Consider the following 27,249-nt stretch of genomic DNA (forward strand, 5'->3'; position numbering starts at 1 on the left):
CCAAAAGAAGTGGTTTATGAAGTTAACAAAGTCAGGAAAAAACAAAAGTGCGTCAAAGGAAATGGCTCTTAAAAATAATCACTTTCATCATCTTGTGGGATACAAACGGAGCGCTTGTGTCTGCAGTGATCTCTTTGTAAAATATTTGTCTGAACATTTGATTTGTTTGAGAAACTTTGTGATGCAATCGAGTTTATTCTCTACTATATTAGTAGTGTTATGTAAAAAAAAGGACAAGAAAGCGCATTGTGTTCTTTTGTGGTTGCTATGTCTAAGTACAAACCCCGTTTCCATTTGAGTTGGGAAATTGTGTTAGATGTAAATATAAACAGAATACAATGATTTGCAAATCCTTTTCAACCCATATTCAATTGAATGCACTACAAAGACAACATATTTGATGTTCAAACTCATAAACTTTATTTTATTTTTTTTGCAAATAATAATTAACTTAGAATTTCATGGCTGCAACACGTGCCAAAGTAGTTGGGAAAGGGCATGTTCACCACTGTGTTACATGGTCTTTCCTTTTAACAACACTCAGTAAACGTTTGGAAACTGAGTACCGTAGACACATTTTTGAAGCTTCTCAGGTGGAATTCTTTCCCATTCTTGCTTGATGTACAGCTTAAGTTGTTCAACAGTCCGGGGGTCTCCGTTGTGGTATTTTAGGCTTCATAATGCGCCACACATTTTCAATGGTAGACAGGTCTGGACTACAGGCAAGCCAGTCTAGTACCCGCACTCTTTTACTATGAAGCCATGTTGACGTAACACGTGGCTTGGCATTGTCTTGCTGAAATAAGCAGGGGCGTCCATGGTAACGTTGCTTGGATGGCAACATATGTTGCTCCAAAATCTGTATGTATCTTTCAGCATTAATGGCGCCTTCACAGATGTGTAAGTTACCCATGTCTTGGCCACTAATACACCCCCATACCATCACAGAGGCTGGCTTTTCAACTTTGCGCCTGTAACAATCCGGATGGTTCTTTTCCTCTTTCGTCCGGAGGACACGACGTACACAGTTTCCAAAAACCATTTGAAATGTGGACTCGCCAGACCACAGAACACTTTTCCACTTTGTATCAGTCCATCTTAGATGAGCTCAGGCCCAGCGAAGCCGACTGCGTTTCTGGGTGTTGTTGATAAACGGTTTTCGCCTTGCATAGGAGAGTTTTAACTTGCACTTACAGATGTAGCGACCAACTGTAGTTACTGACGGTGGGTTTCTGAAGTGTTCCTGAGCCCATGTGGTGATATCCTTTACACACTGTTGTCGCTTGTTGATGCAGTACAGCCTGAGGGATCGAAGGTCAGGGGCTTAGCTGCTTACGTGCAGTGATTTCTCCAGATTCTCTGAACCCTTTGATGATATTACGGAACGTAGATGGTGAAATCCCTAAATTCCTTGCAATAGCTGGTTGAGAAAGTTTTTTCTTAAACTGTTCAACAATTTGCTCACGCATTTGTTGACAAAGTGGTGACCCTCGCCCCATCCTTGTTTGTGAATGACTGAGCATTTCATGGAATCTACTTTTATACCCAATCATCGCACCCACCTGTTCCCAATTTGCCTGTTCACCTGTGGGATGTTCCAAATAAGTGTTTGATGAGCATTCCTCAACTTTATCAGTATGTATTGCCAACTTTCCCAACTTCTTTGTCACATGTTGCTGGCATCAAATACTAAAGTTAATGATTATTTGCAAAAAAAAAAAAGGTTTATCAGGTTGAACATCAAATATGTTGTCTTTGTATCATATTCAACTGAATATGGGTTGAAAATGATTTGCAAATCATTGTATTCCGTTTATATTTACATCTAACACAATTTCCCAACTCATATGGAAACGGGGTTTGTATAACTACAAAGACCTGGTTGTGCAAATAAACTAACATCATGTTAAGGCCTACTATTATATATTTTATTGTTGGTCCAACACACTATTTTCTGTCTCGATTTTCATAAAAGAAACTAAAAGCTTAGTTGTTGTTGTGCAGGAAAGCCAAGTGCTTTATACGACACGGATGACCAAATTATAGCGTTTTTGGTGCTATTTGTTAGCATCAAGAAAATATCCTTAATAGTATTATTAAACGAGATGGATAAATCTCTCTTAGGCTCAACAGCGTATACTGAATCTTGATATCACGAGCAAACATTGCTGAAAAACAGGGACATTTATAAAAAATTGCTAAATAATGAGACAAAATATGAACTTCACACCATAAAAACAACTGCAGACATGAATTGCAGATGAGACTAATATTTGTATCAGGAATTCGACAGCAATCTAATATTATCCTTTTCCTCATTAGCTTCACAATCACAGCAGCACGGCACTTGTTACGTCAATCAAATACGTTACTTAACGATGCACAAATAAGTACTACTTTGTCTTTCACTGATTAATGTTTAATTTGTGCACCCTTCACATGTAAAGACATGATGTACCTACAATCTTGTCTTCTCTAAATACCGTAAGTGTCAAATGAAGAGAGGTCGTGGCTAGCAGTAACCTCTTGGTGATGATAAATGGTTTCAATCTTAAAAAAAATTAAATTCTTAAGAGTATATACATCCACTCCATCCAATTTAAAATATGTTCTTCCATGATCCCTTTTATATTTGCCTCTAAACCTTTCAAAATACGCCAAAATCTGCACTGATCCAGGTAAATAAACAGTAGTCTGATGGGACTCTACACCATGGGTGTCAAACTCTGGCCCGCGGGCCAATTTTGGCCGTGTAATTTCACTTGGCCCTTGAGACGATATCAAATTAACACTAGAGCTGGCCCGCCGATTATATACAGCGGCGGTGCCGCGGTAACACCGCATTCACTGCTAATTCTCATACTTGGGTTGGTGGTAGCGGGGGGTGTATTTTGTAGCGTCCCGGAAGAGTTAGTGCTGCAAAGGGTTCTGGGTATTTGTTCTGTTGTGTTTATGTTGTGTTACGGTGCGGATGTTCTCCCGAAATGTGTTTGTCATTCTTGTTTGGTGTGGATTCACAGTGTGGCGTATATTTCTAACAGTGTTAAAGTTGTTTATATGGCCACACTCAGTGTAACCTGTATCGCTGTTGATCAAGTATTCGTTGCATTCACGTGTGTGTGCGTACAGAAGCCGTACATGTCTTGTGACTGGGCCGGCATGTTGTTAGAATGGATGAAAAGCGGACGTGACGACAGCTTGTAGAGGACGTTAAAGGCAGAGCCTTTAAGGCACGCCCCCAAGATTGTGGTCCGGGTGGACTACGAGATATAATGACTGATGAACACCTTCGTTCGATAATGAAGGTTGCCTCAGCTCAAAGCCTGAGACCCGACATTAATTAACTAGCATCCAAGAAAAGATGGCAGGTATCTGGCTTGGGCACATCAGATTAGATCAGTGTGTTGCAAACTGAGCAGCTTAAAGTCCTGAATGGTTGGTTTATTCATTATTATATTTTCAAATTTATTAGCCTGTGGAAAAAGTGAATGTTGATATTTACCTCAGAAGGCTGCAAATAGAAAAGAGGCATTACATTTTCATTTAAATTGTATTTGATATGCCATTGATATTTTTTAATTATTATTATTATAATTTGAAACTCTATTTTGCATGTCACTATAAAGTTATATAAGCCTTGCTTGTTCAATATTCAATGCAAAACTTGTTTGGGTCCCTATTAAAAGGTTAATTTGTTAAACCTTGGCCCGCGGCTTTGTTCAGTAAATTTTGGCCCACTCTGTATTTGAGTTTGACACCCCTGCTCTAGACTATTGCCTGAAACCCAGAAGTGCTCAGATGTGCCTCTAGGTCACGTGATTGCAACCCAGCTATTGCATATTCATTACCATAAATATATAGATAGATAGCTCAATCCAAACTGATTATAATCATTGTGAGGCACGGATATTGTTTTATTGCTTCATGTTTGATAATGTTGTGGCCAGTCAGCGTAATGTTAAAAAAACATGAATAGTGTAACAAATAAACATTTGTTTGTGTATCCTTTGTTACAATCCTCAATAGGGGTGTCCCGATACAATTTTCTCACTTGTGATGCAACACCGATATTAGAGCCTTGAGTATTAGCCAATATCGATATTGATCTTCTATGATATCAGCAGTAATCATACATACTTGTATTATTTTGTTGTGTGGAATGTTAGAAAAGGTTTGATCAAATGTAATTAGTCAAACAGAAAACACCTTTTTTTCTGATATCAGGTTGACATATCAATAACTGATCGCGACACCTCTAAATCTCAAGGTTAGTTTTACTGACTTTTGTAGCTTTCAACTGCCGGGACTTCATAGAGCGAATCTCCACTGGGAATGAAACCTTTTCCTGATGGACACATCTCCTGGAATTGGTCTGAAAGAGGCAGAAATGTGGATAAGAAATGTAATGAACAATTGCTTTAAGAGATGCTAAGTTATGCCAAAAAGACGCTGATTGAACTCCAACATATTAACATACATACACACATAAAATCTTTCTGAAATAAATAATATGCTATGAAAGCAAACATGAATTGTCAACTGTCAACCAAAACACATTAATGAAATTTATTTCAATAAATACCGTATTTTTCGGACTATAAGTCGCAGTTTTTTTCATAGTTTGGCCAGGCTCCAGTGCGATTTATATATGTTTTTTTCCTTCTTTATTATGCATTTTCGGCAGGTGCGACTTATACTCCGGTGCGACTTATACTCCGAAAAATACGGTACTTAAATCCTCAAGCAGCTATAAAATTATAAAATCATGTGGCTGAGTAGACGATATGTCTAATATTTTTTATTTATGACAGTTCAAAATGTTGACACACACACACATAGGACGGGGAATTATTGTCTGTTCATTGTGTGTCTGTGTAGCACGAGAACATTTTTAAAAACGCCTAATAGTGCACCCAAAAATGGTGATGAGTGTTGATAAATCACATTGTGTGTGCTCAATAATGACATTTGCATCGTCTCCTTCTGATATTATGGCCGTTTTTGATGATTAGCATATATTTTGCATATTCATGAAGACAAAGATGCAAAATGGGTTGCACAGATTAGTCTTCTAACTGAACAGACACAATCCACTTTACACTTGTTGAGTAGATCAGCTTTGTGTGTGCTATCAATTTAGCACATGTTTTAGTACACGCAAAACTTTAGTAAATCAGGCCCCAACAATATTAATGATGAACCAAAGTCTTACAGCTGGCAGTTAGTATTATGGTTCCAAATTCAAATTATTGTAAAACAGTGAGTCATAACCGCACTTTGATCAACTCACTGCTTGGAGAAGCAAGCTAGTGTGCTAACTGGCTGACATTAACATTTCACCCATTAAAACCTACAAAAATAAACACATTTCAACACTCAAATAATAATTTGGCTCTTAATGGGGAACTATTATGCAATATCAACTTTTCTTACCTATTAGTACCTGTTTTTGTGTTTTTGGATCTGCTAAAGTCCCGAAAATTTGAAATCCAACCATGGCGGCATGGCAAAGTATTTATAAAACAATCTCATACTTCCTCCAAACGAGCGTTTGGAATTTGCCCCTTTTAGTGACATCTTTCCCGTTGATGACGTCAGTGGGTATCTCCACATATGATAGACAGTTAATCGAAGAACTTTGCATCAGTCCACTATTGTAGTCCCACGTTGTAGCCAAAAAGCTCTTTCTTGTTCTCCATCCTCTTGTTGTGGGTCAGATTTTTCTAACATATATATGTCAATAAACTCCATTAGGGCTACAACAACTAATCGATTAAAATCGATTATAAAAATAGTTGGCAATTAATTTAGTCATCGATTCGTTGGATCTATGCTATGCGCATGCGCAGAGGCTACTTTAAAAAAAAAAAATTTATAAACCTTTATTTATAAACTGCAACATTTACAAACAGCTGAGAAACAATAATCAAAATAAGTATGGTGCCAGTATGCTGGTTTTTTTCAATAAAATACTCGAAAGGATAGAAATGTAGTTTGTCTCTTTTATCCGATTATTAATCGATTAATCGTAGTAATAATCAACAGATTAATCGATGATCAAATTAGTTGTTAGTTGCAGCCCTAAACTCCATATGGAAGTGCTAAAAACTACAACAAAGATGACGGGGAGAAGACAGTCGAAGTGAAGGCACGTAAACAAGACCACCCACAAAACGGTGCATCTTGAAAACACTTTTAACAACCCTGAAATTGTCATATCATTACACCCCTAATCCACATGTTAGGGTTGTTGACATAAACTGGACCGACTTCGGCAGGTTCCACTGTAGTCTTGAACCACTATTTGCTTTCTGTGATGTCATCAAAGAGGGACAAAAACTAGGGATGTCCGATAATGGCTTTTTGCCGATATTCAATATTCCGATATTGTCCAACTCTTTAATTACCGATACCGATATCAACCGATATATGCAGTCGTGGAATTAACACATTATTATGCCTAATTTGGACAACCAGGTATGGTGAAGATAAGGTACGTTTTAAAATTTTTTATAAAATAAGATAAATAAATTAAAAACATTTTCTTGAATAAAAAAGAAGGTAAAACAATATAAAAACAGTTACATAGAAACTAGTAATTAATGAAAATTAATAAACTGTTAAAGGTTAGTACTATTAGTGGACCAGCAGCACGCACAATCATGTGTGCTTACGGACTGTATCCCTTGCAGACTGTATTGATATATATTGATATATAATGTAGGAATCAGAATATTAATAACAGAAAGAAACAACCCTTTTGTGTGAAGGAGTGTGAATGAGTGTAAATGGGAAAGGGAGGTTTTTTGGGTTGGTGCACTAATTGTAAGTGTATCTTGTGTTTTTTATGTTGATTTAATTTTTAAAAAAAAACAAAAAAAACGATACCGATAATTAAAAAAACGATATCGATAATTTCCGATATTACATTTTAACGCATTTATCGGCCGATATATTATCGGACATCTCTAACAAAAACGAATGAAAATTTGGAAAGGTGACGATGCCTAAAGAAGTATCAAGTAGAACTATCGTGCTTCTTGTATATTGTGCTATCAAGTCACAAATCTTTGCATCCCTTCTCGCTAACCTATCCACTCACCTGTGCCGTTGACAGGGCAAGGATGAACCTCACAGTTGTCCCCCCAGCCGGCTCCCAGTGTGCAGCAGCACTCCTGCAGCGTCACGTGGGTGGTGAGCACGCTCTCGCACAAGTTCTCGTCATTCAGGCGGAAGTAGCACTCCTTGCGCTCTATCGGCAAAGCTGACGGGCAAAGAAATACAACAGAAGAGCAGTCAACATGGTCATGTTTAGCTTTAAAAGGTTGCAACTGTTGGGAAATTAGATGAGACTTGAGGGCTATTGACAGAATACGGTTATAAATAGTTGATTATGTAACAACCGGCAAGCATTGTGACCCCACAAAGTGTTTAAGTGTCCGCGAAAAACGAAAATGAGGCATGCACCTTTAAGAAAGTACTCAAATAAGAAGTACCGTATTTTTCTGAGTATAAGTCGCTCCGGAGTATAAGTCGCACCGGCCGAAAATGCATAATAAAGAAGGAAAAAAACATATATAAGTCGCACTGGAGTATAAGTCGCATTTTTTGGGGACATTTATTTGATAAAACCCAACACCAAGAATAGACATTTGAAAGGCAATTTAAAATAATAACTATAACATATAGAACATACTATACGTTTATCAAACAATCTGTCACTCCTAATGGCTAAATCCGATGAAATCTTATACGTCTAGTCTCTTACGTGAATGAGCTAAATAATATTATTTGATATTTTACGGTAATGTGTTAATAATTTCACACATAAGTCACTCCTGAGTATAAGTCGCACCCCCGGCCAAACTATGAAAAAAACTGCGACTTATAGTCCAAAAAATACGGTACTTATACTGTGGGCTGTTCCGAAATCTGCGTTCCAAGAACGCCGGCTTATTAGTGATTCCCAGAGCCCCCCAAAAAGTCTGCAGGCTCTCCAGCTGAGCTAAGCAAATTATGGCCCACATGCCGCAGGTGAGGGGAGCAGTGAGCAGCAGCGGTGGCCGCCCTCGGGGATCATTTTGGTGATTTAACCCTCAATTCTAACCCTTGATGCTGAGTGCCAAGCAAGGAGGTAATTAATGGGTCCCATTTTTATAGTCTTTGGTATGACTCGGCCAGGGTTTGAACTCACAACCTACCGATCTCATGGCGGACACTCTAACCACAAGACCACTGAGCAGGGGAAATGACTGCAAAAATACACTTTATTCATTAACCGTGTTACAAAAAAGATCAGCTAGAATAATACATAATGTTTGATATAGAACATTCAAACCCTTTATTTATTGAATTGAAAATACTGAAATTCCACAACATGGTGAGTTTGCAAACAGCTAAAATTATGCACAAAGCAAACTATAACTTGCTACCCAAGAATATACAACATTTCTTCACAACAAAAGGGGAGAAATATAACCTTAGAGAAAAATGTAATTTAAAACATTTGTATGCACGTACAACACTTGACCTTTAGTATATCCATCCATCCATCCATTTTCTAACGCTTATCCCTTTTGGGGTCGCGGGGGGTGCTGGAGCCTATCTCAGCTACAATTGGGTGAAGGCGGGGTACACCCTGGACAAGTCGCCACCTCATCACAGGGCCAACACAGACAGACAACATTCACACTCACATTCACACACTAGGGCCAATTTAGTGTTGCCAATCAACCTATCCCCAGGTGCATGTCAGTATGTGCAATTAAAATATGGAATGGACTAAGCAAAGCAATCAAACAATGTACAAATAGGAGCCAATTCAAGAAACTCTTCAAACTTAAGTGTTTACAAAGTACAAAAAAGAAGAACCACAATAAACATTCTGAATTTGCTCCATCAATTCATTCATTTTCTAGATAATCTTATTTATCTCACCATATAAAATATAACTTACTTCACTAATTATTATATATTTTTAATGTTATTACTTATGGAGTATATTGAAGAAATTAAGAACAGGAAGTGGACAAAAGTGTTAGCAACTGCTATGTAAAGGAAAAGGAGTAGGATTAAATTAGCTCTGCTTCTTCCTACTCCTTTTCGAACATGTTGAATAGAGAAATTGGAAATTGTGATGTATCATGTTGAATGCATGCATGTTCGACATAAACTCAAACTCAAACATATGGTAAGATGAAAACCAGTCACCTGTTGGGATGGGTTCACACTTGGCAACCATGACATTATATTTTTGACCAGCGGGGCACGTGCACAGGACAGAACCATCCACGTTTACACACTGGGCATCTCCACAGATGCTACTGAGCAACTCACACTCGTTAATATCTGCAGAGGAGAAATACAATGAGTGTTAAAAATGTATTTTCTTCCATACAACGCTCAGTACAAAATATGTGCTTGGCTTAGGCTCGCGTACCTGCAATGAATTAAACAAGCAAATAATTACAGAGATATTGTTAATAATAACTTTAAATCTGATATTGGGATCGGTCCGATGTCAACAAAAAAAACCAACAATTGGAATTATGGGATTATAGGTGCTTGCAGTCCTGCAGTGTGTTTACTTTTGCAAAGCGAGACAGCCAGTTAACATCTAAATGTCCTCCAATGAACACACAGGTTGGTATTTTCTTGTATTTTTAGTCAAGTCATTTACAAAAAGTAAACATAGTAGTTAATTGGCTTCTAGAAGCTAGCAGCAGCTAAGCACACAACAGCACACAGCTAGACATACGTAATAAGTGTCCTACATTGAACAATATTGCAGTCTAAAACAGCACATGTGTCAATATAAACAAGTATCAAATAATTATAGTTGCATATTACTTACACATAGAGAGTCTCCAAGTATATTAGAAAGTATCCAGTAACAAACGTATCCGCATCATTCAACTTATAATTCAATTCAATTTATTCAGGACCCCTTGAGATGCAGCATCTCGTTTTCAAGGGGGTCCTAACATAAATATAGAAAAACATAAAACATACATTACAACAAAACACCATCAAATACAAAAACACACTGCTCAGTCACTTCCACAGCACCCCGCATCACACCTGCTCACACACATTTACATAAATCATTGCAATTGATCACAATACAATACAATACATACAACATCAGGAGAAAAATAATACAACTTCAAAATCAGAAACAAGAACAACTTGTTTGAAGGTTTGAAAATACATTTTGTTTAAAGATAGGCTCCAGCACCTCCCGTGACCCCAAAGGGGACAAGCGGTAGAAAATGGATGGATGGATGGATAAATAATAGGTTAGAAATAACTTTTTGCGTTGTTTTACTAACGAACTCTGACAGAAGCGTACAGAAATGGAAGTTTGTGTGAGGCCTGTACTCTTTTGCAGAAAACAACGCAGTAGTACATATACTGCATGTATACAGTATTATGTGTTGTGAAACAAAGCTACGATGCATGCCTCGGTTTACACATGTTTAAAGATACAAGATTCTCTCAGATAATTTATTGCTTGAAGTTGCGAGCAGTAATGTGGTTTAGGAGCCTTTGTCAGATACCTAAACAGTGAACACTATAAGATACGACCAGAACCCTGTGTCTGACTCGCTAGTATCTCGTTACTTCCTGTCATGCTGTGCATTGAATCTGTATTTTTGATGAAAAAAAAACACATTATTAATCTGTATTTTTCACCTTGATTTCGGATTACAGACCCTTTTAAAAGCTTTTTTGGAGAAAGACCTTTGCGAGATTTGTTGGTGCTTCTTGGATAATGGACTGGATTTGTTAGCTTTTTGTATTGGAGCTAAAATAGCACAGCAGATCCGTGCTAACTCCTAACCGACCGGATTCTCCACAGTTGACTGATTGGTGTGGTTATCGGCATGCTTCCAAAAAGCAACCCTCCAACTGAAGAGGCTGGTAAGATCAATATGTTTTTGATTGATTGATTGAAACTTTTATTAGTAGATTGCACAGTTAAGTACATATTCCGTACAATTGACCACTAAATGGTAACACCCGAATAAGTTTTTCAACTTGTTTAAGTCGGGGTCCACGTAAATCAATTCATGTGACTGGCCTTCTTTGCCGAGGATTTGACTGTTGTCAGCAAAGGCAGTTCCTCGATCTACTTGCGGATGTCAAGTGGCTGTGGCTCCAGAACAAGGAAAAAGATCGCTGCGCCTCGGATCTGGAGCAACGAGTGAATGATCTAGAGCAATAACCCCGGATTAACGATGATCATCACCGGGCTGGAGATTAAGTCGTGCTCGAACGTGCAAGCTATGGCTGCGGACAATGGGGAGAGCGTTAGTGAGCAAAATGATGATCAACGGAGAAACCGGTAGCATCCTACCTGCAAAGTTAGGGAATAGAAGTGGATCTGTAGTGCATTGGGTACAACAAAATTTCAGTAATGAATGAAGCAAAGTACAGTCTGCTCTGCCAGTCCAAATGCATTTGCTGTTTTCCGTAGTCTTCCCTCGTCCCACGCTACCTTTTTTATCCATTCACGGGAGCCGGCATTCTCGTTGTGTCCCCTTCGACAAATGGATGAAGTTTTTCGCTAAGTAGAATCACAGCTGACCTGGACATTCGAAAGTTCTCTTGCCATTCCTCGTTGAAAAACATATCCCACCAGGCTGTTGTTCGTCCAGGCCTTATCCAAAACCGTCGCTCAACATTGTGTTGTATCCGAAATAGCTGAAATTGTGCGTTCGCTTCTCTTAAGGTATTCGTGTGTGAATGAACTTTGATGATTCGCCTCCATCTTTCTAGTGGTTACCTCTGAGTGGAAACCGGTTGTTGTTAAGCTGGCTGTTGTGCGTTCTTTCTGACTTCACTTCCTCTCAGAACTCCGTTTATTATTATTATTATTATAGAGGTTTATTTGAAATAGGGACAGATACAAAAACACAGACATCTGAAACAGTTATCCAATGTATGCATCATAGTGTTTGTAGCCAAAGCTAATTTACAACACTTGTCCCCAACAACAACAACAACACAGATCCAACATCATTAAATTAGGAAAATAAAAAATAGAATGAGTCGATAATAATAATAGTAATAATACAGACAAAGTGCAAACTAGATAAAAGCCAATAATAATAATAACACAGACAAAGTGCAGACTAGATAAAAACCAATTAGTAAAAATGAGTAAAAACTAAACATGAGAACACGATTGTTGCTCAACTAGCCATAATTTTGTTTGTTTTTTGAAAGTGACAAGTGCAGGTATACTTTTCAAAGTGTCCGGTAAAGAGTTCCATAGTTGTGGTCCTTTTATTGAAAAGGCAGTCTGGGCAAAAGATGTTCTACGGAATGGAACACAACAGTTGCCTTTTGACATTGCTCGGGTGGTAGATCTGGTACCACTTTGCAGTCTTGTAATTTCCTTGCAGAGCAAGTTAGACTGTGTGTAACAAAATAAAATTGGTAAACCTTAAAATATTGTATTTGGTTCAAATTTGGCAATGATGATATTGTATACTCTTCTTGTCTAGAACTTTCAAGGTGCGGTTATAAAGTCAAACGATCAATGAGTCCATACAGAGCTAAGAGCCGGAGATTCAAGAAATAGACGGCGCACTTACCCGTGTAAAAAAATATCCATGGAGGGGAACCTTAAACGATGGGTTAGTGTGGCTGACACGGGGTTTAGGCTAAATAGTTATTAGTTTAAGGAGTTATCCGGCTTAATGTAGACAGGGCCTAAGGCTAAGCATATTAGCTAGCGCATAACATCACATTCAATTCTACACAAATAATGTGTTCGCGCCAGTTAGCAGACTGTCGAGTGTTTGTGTGTGAATTGTGGCCAACAGCAACTTTTGTGTGTTTATGCTAACTGAGTGTTATTACCGCTTGTTAAAAAAAAAAGGTCTGTGAGTGTCTCTACTTCTCCACTTAATTCTTCTTCATTTTTTGAGAGAGACATGTCGAGGAGAGAAAATAATAGAACACAGAAACTTCTAGGTAGAGAGGGGCAGACAGACAGGAAGGAGGGGAGCAAGATGACAGACATTTTGAAGAGTTAGCGGTACACCAACACTGCACCATCGTGTGCTTGTTTGTAAGTGAGTCCATCTGTTCTAGCCACAGTGCTTGGCATGAAGAAGGCAGCCGGCTGGACCGAACGTGGGGTCAACCGAGCAGGACTGCCAGATGACAGACGTGAAGTGTGCGTGTGTTTAAAATACACACTCCCTGGAATTACAGCATTGTGGTGATTACAGCAGTAAGTACTTGGATAACAGTGATTGGAGAAGTTCTTCCTGCTAGCGACTAAATCGGAGCTGCATGTTTACAATCACATTGTGAATGCCTGCACTATTCATAATCTAGTAAAATGTATACCTTGAAGCAAAGAGCATGTTATCAGAAAGTTGGTGTATTCCTGTTTATGTCAGGCTTGTCCCTGACAGTTTGGGTATGTTTTAGTTTTTCCTCTGTGTTTGTTTTATTTCCTGTCAGCGCTCTTATTTTGGTTCAGTTTCCTGCTTGTCTCCCTGAGCGCTGTTTCCCCTCAGTTGCGGCTGATTGGCACCTGGCCACACCTGGTGTCAATCAGCCGGCTGCTATTTAGACCTGCTTTGCCCTCCAGTCAGTGCTGGAGTATTGTCGTTGTAGCTGTAAGCTACTATCTGTAAACTGTATCCTGTAGCTGTTTGCAGCTTGCTGTCTTTTTGTTCCTCGTTTCCTGTTTGCTGGTTCCTGTTCCCTGTTTCCAGTTTGCCTGTTCCTGGTTTGTGTTTTTTCTTGATTTTTGGACATTAAAGGCCTACTGAAATGCGATTTTCTTATTTAAACGGGGATAGCAGGTCCATTCTATGTGTCATACTTGATCATTTCGCGATATTGCCATATTTTTGCTGAAAGAATTTAGTAGAGAACATTGACGATAAAGTTCGCAACTTTTGGTCCCTGATAAAAAAGCCTTGCCTGTACCGGAAGTAGCAGACGATATGCGCGTGACGTCACCGGTTGTGGAGCTCCTCACATCTGCACATTGTTTACAATCATGGCCACCAGCAGCGAGAGCGATTCGGACCGAGAAAGCGACGATTTCCCCATTAATTTGAGCGAGGATGAAAGATTTGTGGATGAGGAAAGTGAGAGTGAAGGAGTAGAGGGCAGTGGGAGATGCTGTGAGAGGCGGGTGGGACCTGATATTCAGCTGGTAATGACTAAAACAGTAAATAAACACAAGACATATATATACTCTATTAGCCACAACTCAACCAGGCTTATATTTAATATGCCACAAATTAATCCCGCATAACAAACACCTCCGCCCTCCCGTCCATATAACCCGCCAATACAACTCAAACACCTGCACAACACACTCAATCCCACAGCCCAAAGTACCGTTCACCTCCCCAAAGTTCATACAGCACATATATTTCCCCAAAGTCCCCAAAGTTACGTACGTGACATGCACATAGCGGCACGCACGTACGGGCAAGCGATCAAATGTTTGGAAGCCCCAGCTGCGTACTCACGGTACCGCGTCTGTGTATCCAACTCAAAGTCCTCCTGGTAAGAGTCTCTGTTGTCCCAGTTCTCCACAGGCCAATGGTAAAGCTTGACTGTCATCTTTCGGGAATGTAAACAATGAAACACCGGCTGTGTTTGTGTTGCTGCAGCCGCCCGCAATACACCGCTTCCCACCTACAGCTTTCTTCTTTGCTGTCTCCATTGTTCATTGAACAAATTGCAAAAGATTCACCAACACAGATGTCCTGAATACTGTGGAATTTTGCGATGAAAACAGACGACTTAATGCTGGCCACCATGCTGTCCCAAAATGCCCTCTACAATCCGTGACGTCACGCGCAGGCGTCATCATACCGAAACGTTTTCAGCAGGATATTTTGGCGCAAAATTTAAAATTGCACTTTAGTAAGCTAACCCGGCATGTGTTGCAATGTTAAGATTTCATCATTGATATATAAACTATCAGACTGCGTGGTCGGTAGTAGTGGGTTTTAGTAGGCCTTTAAATCATGTTTTCCTGCACCAAGCCTGCCGTCTCTACATCTTGGGGTTCGTCACCAACACTTTGTGACAGTTTAGGGGTGAATGAAAGAGTATATAAGAGAATTGACAGTGTGTGTACCTTCAGTGATGAATGATGAGCAGAGGCAGAGTTTGGAGTGTCTTCTTTAGCTTGCTTTCCATTTTGATGTGCTCACTGCCCACTGTGTCCAGGAAATTGGAAAATGTTTTCATGCCATTTGCCGTTTGACGCCTGTTATCATTCTAATTAGCTGCCTGAAAGCGGGTGACCCCACTGTAGAAATAGCCTGCATGTCTTCTCGCACATACGCTGCAATGGCTCTATCAATGTTGTCCTGGCTAGCAGTCTCTCCGTTAAAATCCTTAGGTGGTGGTGGAGGTGAAGTGGCATCAGAGTCTGTGTCTCTCTTTACTAGCTTTGTCGAAGCATGTTGCTTTTGTAGCTGTTTCAGCAGATTTGAATTGCTGTTTTGGGCAGTAGATAGGATCGTAGACCCAAGACGTAACTTACATTTAACTAAAATGTTATTTTCTTTGTGCTCGACAAAAGAAAAGTAGTGAGAATATCTCCATGTTAAGAAACTCGGCTTCGCCATGATGTCTTGTTAGTAAACACAGACACGCCCCCCGCCCCACACACACCCACACACAGCGCGCCTCTTCTCTTCCTTTTGACACAGGAAGAATCAGAAGTACGACAGTGCAGCTCTCCAATAAAACACACTCAGATCTTCTCAGTTTCTAGCTGATACTATATACAAAAATAACGTAAAATAATGCAGTAACGCATCATGTAGTAATGGTAACTGAGTTACTGAATATAAAAAATAACGCGTTAGACTACTAGTTACCGTCAAAAATAACGGCGTTACAGTAACGCGTTACAAAGTAACGTGTTAGTCCCAACACTGGTCAGGAGTGAACCAATACGTATCAGGGCCATGTTTACTGACGTCCTGTTGTGTGGCCATGCACTTTACTTCACAGACACATTCTATTTACATTTAGCCATACAGAGAATTTGCATATTTTTTTGTATATTCTAGCCTTTATATAGACCCCCTTTTAGACCAGTTGATCTGCCGTCTGTTTTCTGCGCTAGCTGTTCAAAGTCGGGACCCGGGGTGGACCACTCATATGTGCATCAGTTGGAAACGTCTCTGAAACGTCTCTGATGCGCTGAGTCCCATCGACGCGTCCTTTATGCTACTGAAACTGCTATTAGAAGAATCCTCCCTGTACTGGTACGTAAAACACACTCAAGGCTACTATATTGGCTAAAATGAGTGTAAGGTGACTATATGGGTGGTGGTTAATTTTTGGAGGGCTTTAATAATATAACAAATACATATTTAGAAGGTTGTACACCGTTTTTAAATGTTTTATATATTTGACTTATTATTAATAAAACTACTTTGCAAAAATGTGTTTACCACAGTCAGGCCTGAAATCAATTAAACATGATAAATGAGCTACGACTATTTGTTTTTGGTGCAAAAAACGACAGCTGTTAATGATGCAGAGTAAACACAACAGTTGTTAGAATGGAAAACAGTTTTGATTGATTAAATGCTCGAGAACACACAAACATAGCGAGTCACAGGCAGACAAAGGATGATGGATAACGGATGGTTGGCTTTTTTTTATTTTTCATAAAACAACACAAACATGAATGGGGCCTCATCGGGCAGAGCGGCTGTCCAGAAACTTGAAGGGTTCCTGGTTTGATTCCAGCATCCGCCATGTCAGTCGCTGCTGTTGTGTCGTTGGGCAAGACACTTCAACCCCCTCCTCCCAGTGTCACCCACACTGGTTTAAACCTGGCTTATCACCACTAAGCTTGAATCTATGGGTTTCTCAATGTAAAGTGCTTTGAGACAATTGTTAGAAAGCGCTAAATAGATATTATTCATAATATTCATTCATGAATTTAATATCACTTTGGTTGCATTGTATTTGACCAGCTCTTTCCTCTGGTCTCACTAGCACAATGGATCCGGCATGTGTGCCCCCTTTGAAAAAAAACGACGAAAAAAAGAGAAAAACTTCTATCAGCACGAAAACTCAATTTCCTGCAATTGGGTGCATTTCTACACTGTATTTTACCTTTAGGTTTATTCTCATCTACCAACCTCTTTGGGGTGTCTTTTTGACATACCCCATGTAATGTATCATATAATTTTAGTTTTTTAGTAGATAATTTACTAACATTATTATCATTGACAATGTAATGTAAAATTCTATAACATGCATGCAAATAACTCAGAAAATGTTTCCCATTTGGCAACTCTATCCTATAGCTACGTCCCCTCAGGTAAAAGACATCCAGTATTGTGACCTTTGCTTACATCCGTCAGGTCAAAAATATACCTTCTCGCTGGCTAATAATGAATCCTCTAGAACAGGGGTCCTCAAGTACAAATCTTGAAGGTCCACAAATGTTTTTTTGAAACAGGCTGGGTCCGTTTATTATCGATCAAGCTTATATAGTAGCAGGAGGTAGGTAGTTTAACATTTTCTTAAAATTAACAAAAATAAAATAAATATCCAATAAAATACATGAAATATTTTCTTTGAAACAAAAATAAATAAGAACTTTGAAAAAATGTGTCCTCTGCATTTGACCTATCCCTTGATCACCCCCTGGGAGGTGAGGGGAGCAGTGGGCAGCAGCGGCGCCGCGCCCGGGAATAATTTTTGGTGCTTTAACCCCCAATTCCAAGCCTTGATGCTGAGTGCCAAGCAGGGAAGAATGCTGGTATGAGCTTTTAAACATAACCCGTTAACTGCTGCCAATCAAATGGTGAATAAGATACTCTTTAGGGTTCATATGTTTGTAAATCTGACTGTGATTAAGTCAGTGCCTCACCAGCCATCAACCTCACCACACGTTACTGCTCTGTTGCTATTTGTTGTTGTGTCATAGATTTAACAAAAATCTTGCTTGATGTTTCATATGACTTTTTCAGCCTCATGATTTCTTTTTTTCTTAGCTCTGAATCATGAGGAAATGTCTCTTCAAATTCGCGATGCTCTTTCAGATAGTGACGTTTCAGATTTTCACTTTTCACCAGAGCAACAGTACTGTTGCATATTAGACACATTGGTCTGGTACTTGCAGTAGGTAGGATGAAAACATATTGCTCTGTCCATTCTTCCTTGAAACGTCGGTTTTCCCTGTCCACCTTTCTTTTACCAGCCTGAGCCAACTTGGAGCATGGCATTGTGATTTGATTCACATTCAGTGACTGACGAGTGAACAGTTAGCGAAGTAGCGATACGAGACAACTGTGTGCCTGCAGCGAAAGGTTCCATGCACATTGCACTGTGCACATGTATATGACCCAGGTGGTAACAGCCTATCAACGCGTCGGTGTGATAGAGATGACAACCCATACCCCGGAATTAGCCAATCAGAGTGGCGTTCTCTCGCTCCCACTCTGTCTCTCTCTCTTTCTCTCTCTGAGAGAGAGAGAGAGAGAGAAAGAGAGAGAGAGGCGGAGTGAGTGAGACACGAGAAGTGTAAACGAAACGTGGAGATATTTGACTAAAAACAACAAAGAACGTTGACTTGCGCTAGCGATGACTCACAGATAAATACAATTATTATATTTTTTTATGATAATTATAATTATAATAATAATTTTTATTTTATTTTATTTTTTTTTACTATAATTCGTGCTGGGTCCGGACGGACACGTCGCTGGGTCCGGACATGGACCGCGGTCCGCCTGTTGAGGATCCCTGCTCTAGAACTACAACTGGTTCAAAACTAACAGTGTATGGATTTTAATTAGTGATGTCCGATAATATCGGAATGCCGATATTATCGGCCGATAAATACTTTAAAATGTAATATAGGAAAATATCGGTATCGGTTTCAAAAAGTAAAATGTATGACTTTATAAAACGACGCTGTACGGAGTGGTACACGGCCGTAGGGAGAAGTACAGAGCGCCACAAACCTTAAAGGCACTGCCTTTGCGTGCCGGCCCAATCACATAATATCTACGGCTTTTTACACACACAAGTGAATGCAATGCATACTTGGTCAACAGCCATACAGGTCACACTGAGGGTGGCTGTATAAACAACTTTAACACTGTTACAAATATGCGCCACATTGTGAACCCACACCAAACAAGAATGAAAACACATTTCGGGAGAACATCCACACCGTAACACAACATAAACACAACATAACAAATACCCAGACCCCCTTGCAGCACTAACTCTTCCGGGACGCTACAATATACACCCCCCGCTACCCCCTCCCCCCCACCTCAACCCCCCTACCCCCAAACCCCGCCCACCTCAAACTCCTCATGCTCTCTCAGGGAGAGCATGTCCCAAATTCCAAGCTGCTGTTTTGAGGCATGTTAAAAAAAAATAATGCACTTTGTGACTTCAATAATAAATATGGCAGAGCCATGTTGGCATTTTTTTCCATAACTTGAGTTGATTTCTTTTGGAAAATCTTGTTACATTGTTTAATGCATCCAGCGGGACATCACAACAAAATTAGGCATAATAATGTGTTAATTCCACGACTGTATATATCGGTATCGGGTGATATCGGAATCGGTAATTAAGAGTTGGACAATATCGGAATATCGGATATCGGCAAAAAAGCCATTATCAGACATCTCTAATTGTAATAATCCAAATATGATTAGCAGCAAAGTAGAAAACTGTCTACGTTGTGGCTCGGAGAGCAAAAGGAAGCAACAACAAGTAAGGTAGCTAGAAGATGCTAACTAGCGATTTTGATATGGGGCCCCTGTCGTCTCCCTGCCCTGCAGTTCAGTGCAGCGTTTAAGCAAGAGGAACAGCGAGTATTGGCGGCTGAGGTGAGCATTCAACAAATTTTGTTTAGCTATTGTAGTGGGATTACATAATTCACGCACGGAACTTTTGTCATATTTAAAGAGTTCCAGTCGGATGGGTTTTCGGTGTTGTTGCGTTGAGAAAACACGGATGTATGAATACTACTCCATTGCTGATGAGAAAACAAAGTCTGAATGTCAATAATACAATTACTTCCAGCTTTTGACACTCCTCCTTCGACTCCCGTCCCTACACACTACACTATTCCATAAAAAAAACAGCAGAAGTGATATTTTGATGTGGAAATAAATGTTTAAAAGCGCAGATTTCCGCATTTTGGCGGACATTTCGCATGCCTGTGGATACAGTACATACAGTATTGAAGTCTAAAACTTCAAGTTATGTCAAATCTGTCTGCGGATGATGGACAATAATCTTATTCTGTTCATTATCATTTCAAGAACACTGTCTGTTTGGACAAAGAGAACAAGATTATGACCATAAATGGGCTTGTTGTGAAAGAGGAAGATAAGATACCGCTGTGTTTTGTGACACTATATAATACTGATTTAACAAATTTTAGCCCACCAAAAACTTTCAACCGAAATACTTTTATCCCCGAAACAACACTGTTGAAACTGGATATTGTGACGAAACAGCAGAAAGCACTGCGCTTGTGGAGTCTGTGTTGTGGATGTACTTCAATATATCTGAGAAAGACCACGATCTGCAAAACGTGCAATGTGAAAATATTAGGTGAGGATCTTCCGTGACGACGTTCTCCTATCAGATTTAATCGCCTGAAATCCAAACTAAAGTTGCACGGTATACCAGTACTAATAAAGTACCGCGGTACCAATGAATTGAAAACGGTACCATACTGCCTTTGAAAAATACAGGTATTTTTTTTCATCCGCATTCTGCCATGCTGCGGTGGCGTCTCTGAAGACCATGTTGAGTGTGTCAGCGTGCACACACTCATAGAGCGCACAAGCAGAAACAGTGAGGAGAAGAATACTAACAAATAAAGGCAATCTCATGGTTAATAAAGAGGGTGCGTGAAGCGCTATAAGGAGGTTTTTGGGCTTCAAAACTATCGATCAAGATGACGCTTTTAACACGGAAGCGCCACGTTGCAAGCAGTGCTTTAAAACATGCCTCGGCAATACCACATGCGCTTCAAACTTAGGTAAACATTTAAATAACAACAATCCAGACCTGCACATTAAGTTTAAAGATAATGTAGTTAACTAGCTCTACTGCTGTGCACATACAGATACGTAGACGTGCACACAGCTGTGTGGCTTGATGCCAAATATTTGCGGAGTCCAAACTGCACATGTAGCGCAAACTATCCATCCATCCATTTTCTACCGCTTGTCCCTTTCGGGGTTGCGGGGGGTGCTGGAGCCTATCTCAGCTGCATTCGAGTGGAAGGCGGGGTACACCCTGGACAAGTCGCCACCTCATCGCAGGGCCAACACAGATAGACAGACAACATTCTCACTCACATTCACACACTAGGGCCAATTTAGTGTTGCCAATCAACCTATCTCCAGGTACATGTCTTTGGAGGTGGGAGGAAGCCGGAGTACCCGGAGGGAACCCACACAGTCACGGGGAGAACGTGCCAACTCCACACAGAAAGATCCTGAGTGCAGGATCGAACCCAGGACCTTCGTATTGTAAGGCAGACGCACTAACCCCTCTTTCCCCGTGCTGCCGTAGCGCAAACTAATTCAAGTAAAATGAGTGAATTTTATAACAAATTACTACAATTTGTGTTTTATCTTTCACAATGTGTGTTTTACTTGCTACATGTACTATTGGTGTACTTTTAGCTGCAGTATTGATGTTAGTATTTACTAATGATTTTATTTGTCATAAAGCACGGATCAAGAGTGGCAACAATAATCATGAAGCATTTCATAAAATGTCAATAAAGCTTTCTATTCTATTCTAACCTAATCCTAGTATGGCAGGCTATATGTAATATAAAAACATGTAAACTGTTCTTTGAGTGTAAATCCCAATGTGCAAAGCCCAATGTGTTTAATGCCTTTTACTTTTTGTTTTAATACTCTAAAATAGTTATTTGAGTGCAATAAGAACAATAAGTTAAATGTATTGTAATAATTATTAAAACTAAGCAAAAAAATACATTTTTGTGGTCCTCTTTATTTTTAAAAGTATCAGAACATATTGAAATACATATACATATACATATACATATACATATACATGTACATATACATATACATATATTGGTATCGGGACAACCCTGATCCAAACATTCAGATCACCATTTTGATTATGTGAACAACACCCCACAGAAAAGAAAAGTAGCTTGTCGACTCTGTGACGGCGTTTATTGTTTGGTCTGTACATTTTTATTTTTATTCTACATTGCTGTAATACAAGCAGTAAAAACACATTATTATAATGTTATGTTTGTTTTATTTTTTGATGGATGAATATTAATTTGTGTAATAGCAATGCCTTGATTTTAGTGAGTAAGTACACATTCATTACCATAAATGCAATGCGTAATAGTAATCGTTTTCGGTTTTAATTCATATATATATATATATATATATATATATATATATATATATATATATATATATATATATTCATATAAATATATATATATATATATATCAGTGACGTGCGGTCACTAGAGGCAGGTGAGGCGCACCTGCCATCATGGAAAGAAAAAAAATGTAAAAAGAAAAAAAATTAATTAAATTGTTAAATGTATCCAGTGATTATACTATAAAGTTATTTTCCATTTACAGATGTTTATTGGGATAAGGTAAACATCTGCTCAGTATTTTAACATAAAGGTGTTTGATTGTGAGGCATGAAAAGCCACAAAATGCAACGGGTCCATCAGACCCACAAACGCTGGCTGAGTAACAACAATATGAACATTACACAAGGGTTAAATGATAAAAGTTTCTTCAGAGTTCCTCGGGAGGCAATCAAGAAGGGTGAAAACATGTCACGAAAGAAAATGAGAAAAGGAGGCAGAGTCAAAGAACGCACAAGTTTGCAGTGATCACTTCGTTAAAGGTTTGTTTGATATACTTTTAATGTTTAGTGTTTCCCATTTACGTATTATCTTGATATTATTTGTATTTCTTAAAACACGTTTTTGCTACAAGTGTTTCATAAAGCACCAAAGACTATAAAAATGGGACCCATTACCTCCCTGCTTGGCACTCAGCATCAAGGGTTGGAATTGGGGGTTGAATCACCAAAAATTATTCCCGGGCGCGGCCACCGCTGCTGCTCACTGCTCTCCTCACCTCCCAGGGGGTGATCAAGGGTGATGGGTCAAATGCAGAGAATAATTTTGCCACACCTAGTGTGTGTGACAATCATTGGTACTTTAACTTAACTTGGCGAGTTAAAATAGAAGAAAGCAAATGTGATCAAAACCTAAAAGAGTTAAGCTTTTACCAAAGGCAGCAATCATACACAATGTTGACATCTATAGTTATATTTTGATAAAGATGGGCAAAAACACTCGTACTCGTAAACGACGCTTGCAACAACAACAACAAAGCAACAACAATGACTGTAGATGCGAAGTTAAATCATGAAATGCAACCGGGCAAAAACGATGCATGATATATGCATCGCTTGATACCAATTTCTTTGACCAGGCCACACACAAAGAAGTTGTAGACCTCCAAGTTTTCATTTGTTTTGTCGTGTAGAATGACGTCTGGAGCACCAGACAGTTCGACATGTCTGGCAACGTGACCGACGGATAATTTGTGCGATCACTTGACAAATCTTATTTTGATAACGTATAAGGATATATTCTATTGTATAGTTTGCTTTTTGGGTTAAGATCCCAGACAGGTCGCACTCTGTTTGCTGCACAGTAGCCATGTTGGTTTGGTGGCCCGTTCAAAAGTCACCTGACTGAATACAACCTATTGGCTAACACTTAAGGCTCCAATATCGCTATTGTATCAGAAGTGATTAAGTGTTATGGGGACATCCCTTATTCAAGCCCTTTCTACATTAAGCCGGAAACTCCTAAACAAATAATTATTTAGCCTAAGCCCCGTTTCAGCCACACTAAGTGCGCTATGTATTTTTTGAATCTCAGGTTCTTAGCTTTGTGTGGACTCATCGATCGTTTACAAACTGATTTCAGAGAGGAAGTGACGCCAGAAAGACCGCACCCCACACATGAAGTGACGTCAGAAAGAATGCACCACAGCCAGCTTCGTAACAACCGGTTTTGTCATAACAACTCGGAGGTAACCACTGGAAAGATGGAGGCGAGTCATCAGACATGCCTGTGTTTCTCCTCCTTCTACAAGTACAGGCGCTAGTGGAAATCACGCATGAATACCTTAAGAGAAGGAAACGCGCGTGTGGAGGGAGATGTTGCCAGCGCTGCCTGCAGGAGCAAAGGTCACCGCCTCTGTCCATCAGACGGGGGCGTGGCAGTGCTGACGGCGAGACACAGCTGGCAGGTGATTAGATTTCACAGGTGGAACGTGGTAATCTAATCATGGGGAGGGGAGAGAGGATACGGACGTGACTGAAAGGTCACGTTCTGCGGATGAAAGACTTTGATAAAAACCTATGTGCATTAAAGCTTTGTTAAAAACGGCACGCTTGGCTCCTGTGAAGTGTCTGTCAGTGGGACCGCTAGGAAGCGACTTCTACAGCGCGATTGCAGCTATTTCGGATACAACATATCTCAACCGTCGTTCAACATAGCAATGTTGAGCGACGGTTTTGTATAAGGCCTGGAGGAACGGCAGCCTGGTGGGATATGTTTGTCAACCAGTGTGTTGTGCCAGAGGAACGGCAAGAGAACTTTCGAATGTCCAGGTCAGCTGTGATTCTACTTAGCAAAAAACTTTGTCCATTTGTCGAAGGGGAGACAACGAGAATGCGGGCTCACGTAGACGAGGGAAGACTACAGAAAACAGCAAATGCATTTGGACTGGCAAAGACTATCAGTTATTGTCCGCGATGTATGTCGAGCGATTACTCAACGTCTAGTTTTGTACTCCATAACTATTGTGGAGCCATGAAGTGGTTGTGGCCGTCAAGTACGACCACCAATTTCAGCCTACAAGCACAGGCAGGATTGCAACAGTGGACAATGAAGGTGAAGGTAAAATAGTGAGGAGTGTCCTGACCAGATATCTAGATCCCTAGATTTATTGCTGTGGTTATTGAAGAGGGAGGGGGTCTTAAATGATGGCATTGTGTGTGTGTGGACAGGGATAAGGTTAGGTGGGATATACCTCTTAGTGTAGAAGCAGCCTCAGACTCTACCCTACCGGTAAGTTTCAATATTTGTTGCCATCAAAGTGACAATTAAAAAAATATAGTTACCACATACAAGCTCGGAGGGAAAATAAATAAATCATCAGTACGTTCTGTTTGTTTGAAAGGAAGGCAAAAGCCAAAGGAATGAGTTCCCAGCTGGGGAAATAATTCAAGCTGCTAGCAGATGAACAGACAAACACATTGAGAGATATTGCTTACAGAGTGAAATTACTGCCAAAACTCCACAAACTCACACAAATGTTCCACACACACAAGCATGTTTCATAAACACACAAACATGTTTCACAAACACACAAAAGGATTCGCATGAAGAAAAAAAAAATTCTTCAAGTTAAAAACAATTTTGTAGAAGAAAAATAAATTGTTTCAAGTAAAAAACAATTTGCAAGAGAAAAACATATTTTCTTCAAATTACAACTTTTGGCACTTTTTTCCATGCGTGAGTACTCTCGCCCAACTATTTGCAAGTAGACAAACAAGTTAAAAACAATTTGCAAGTAGAATTTTTTTTTCTTCAACTTTAAAACAATTTGCAAGTAGAATTTTTTTTTTTTTCAAATTAAAAACAATTTGCAAGTAAAAAAATCTATTTTGTTCAAGTTAATACTTTTGGCACTGTTTTTCCACTTTTTGTTCCATACGCACGATTCTTTGTTTCTCACCGGCAGCATCCGTAAGTCGCACTCTACAACGACAGGTGGTGCTGCTGAGTCAATATAAGGTCGACAAAGCTACTGATTTGCAGAAGTGCCGTCAGGTGTTGTGCAAGATTTTGTATCCCTGGAATATTCTGTATCTGTATCACCGGGAGCGCGCATGGGGGCGAGCTCTGTTCCTTGTAGAGACAGCGACAACACTTCCGTGTTATAAGCTACGTCAATGATACAAAATGTGAATTATTACGATCATGCTTAGACTGTCAAAAAATGTTGTGGGTGTAACATGAGACATTCCTACCCGAATAAATGCGTTTGATCATTTGTACATTTCGTATTGTACATATGTACTCACGTTGCTGCACAAACTATGTCTGAATAAGCTTCTCTATTGGTCGGTCAGCCTGCTACTGTCTGAAAATTTGTCATTCTTTGTACGTAGGCCTGGATCAGGGCTTTTTCCAGCGGCTGCAGCGCTTGTAGAACTATCCTGCTCGTCTTTGAACTAAAACCAAATGACGTGAGCCCATTAACCCTGTACTAGCTTCCCTTCATTGGCTCCCAGTTACTTTTAGAGTTCAATTTAAAATGTTACTTATTGTTTTTAAATGCCTACACCAAGAAGCCCCGCCCTATCTTATTGTCACAGCAGGACTCTGAGGTCTTCAGACCAGTTCCTCCTCATTGTCCCAAAAACAAGGCTAAAAACGAGAGGAGATAGAGCATTTTCAGTGGCAGGGCCTAGACTATGGAACAATCTTACATTATCTATTAGGTCCTCCTAGTCTCTGAGCCAATTTAAATCTAGGCTAAAAACATATTTTTACTCCCTGGCATTCAAATCCAGTTAGATCGGATATCTTGGTTGTTTTAATTTCTTGGTTGTTTTATTTCTTGTTTTACTGTTTTTATTTATTTTTTCCATTTTAGTATTTTAGGTGATATATTCTGCACTTCTTTGAAGGTATATTTTACTACTGTATTTCATTCATCCTTCCGTGTTACTATGTAAATGTTACACTATGTGCCCCTTTTCTTATATCTGTACAGCACTTTGGCCAACTGGGGTTGTTTTTAAATGTGCTATATAAATAAATAAACTGAATTGAAATAAACTGAACTGAAATCGCATTGATAACATCCTATATTTTCATTTTGTTATTTATTTCATCTTCTGATAGATTAAAACACAACACCAATCCTGTTGGAGGGAGCGGCCTCTCACTTTCCTCAACAGACTGATGGTCGATGCTACCACAAATCCCCTACATCCTACTTCTACTGAGAAGATGGTGGTCTTTCTAGCCATTCTGGGATGTATCAGCAGACAGGTCAGAATATTTTGTTTTCCTTCTCTTATAAGCCTCTTCAACTCCATCTTCCAATGGCACTGTCAGCTCCACGATGG

The 27,249-nt window shown here is 39.5% G+C and overlaps 1 protein-coding gene across 4 annotated transcripts in view; it reads right to left on the reverse strand.

Annotated features, from left to right (window-relative positions):
- Positions 1-27,249, reverse strand: part of ltbp1 (latent transforming growth factor beta binding protein 1) — a 345,179-nt gene that overhangs the window by 57,275 nt on the left and 260,655 nt on the right. For 3 of the 4 annotated variants that reach the window (XM_061964602.2, XM_061964590.2, XM_061964608.2), the window contains 3 exons: positions 9,211-9,348; positions 7,103-7,264; positions 4,283-4,372 (listed from right to left, as the gene is read on the reverse strand). In XM_061964602.2, the coding sequence (XP_061820586.2) occupies positions 4,283-4,372; positions 7,103-7,264; positions 9,211-9,348 (390 nt within the window). The remainder of the gene's footprint in view (positions 1-4,282; positions 4,373-7,102; positions 7,265-9,210; positions 9,349-27,249) is intronic. The other variant, XM_061964595.2, reaches the window with a different exon arrangement.

Source organism: Nerophis lumbriciformis, linkage group LG02 (genome assembly GCF_033978685.3).
Source record: "Nerophis lumbriciformis linkage group LG02, RoL_Nlum_v2.1, whole genome shotgun sequence".
Lineage (NCBI taxonomy): Eukaryota > Metazoa > Chordata > Actinopteri > Syngnathiformes > Syngnathidae > Nerophis > Nerophis lumbriciformis.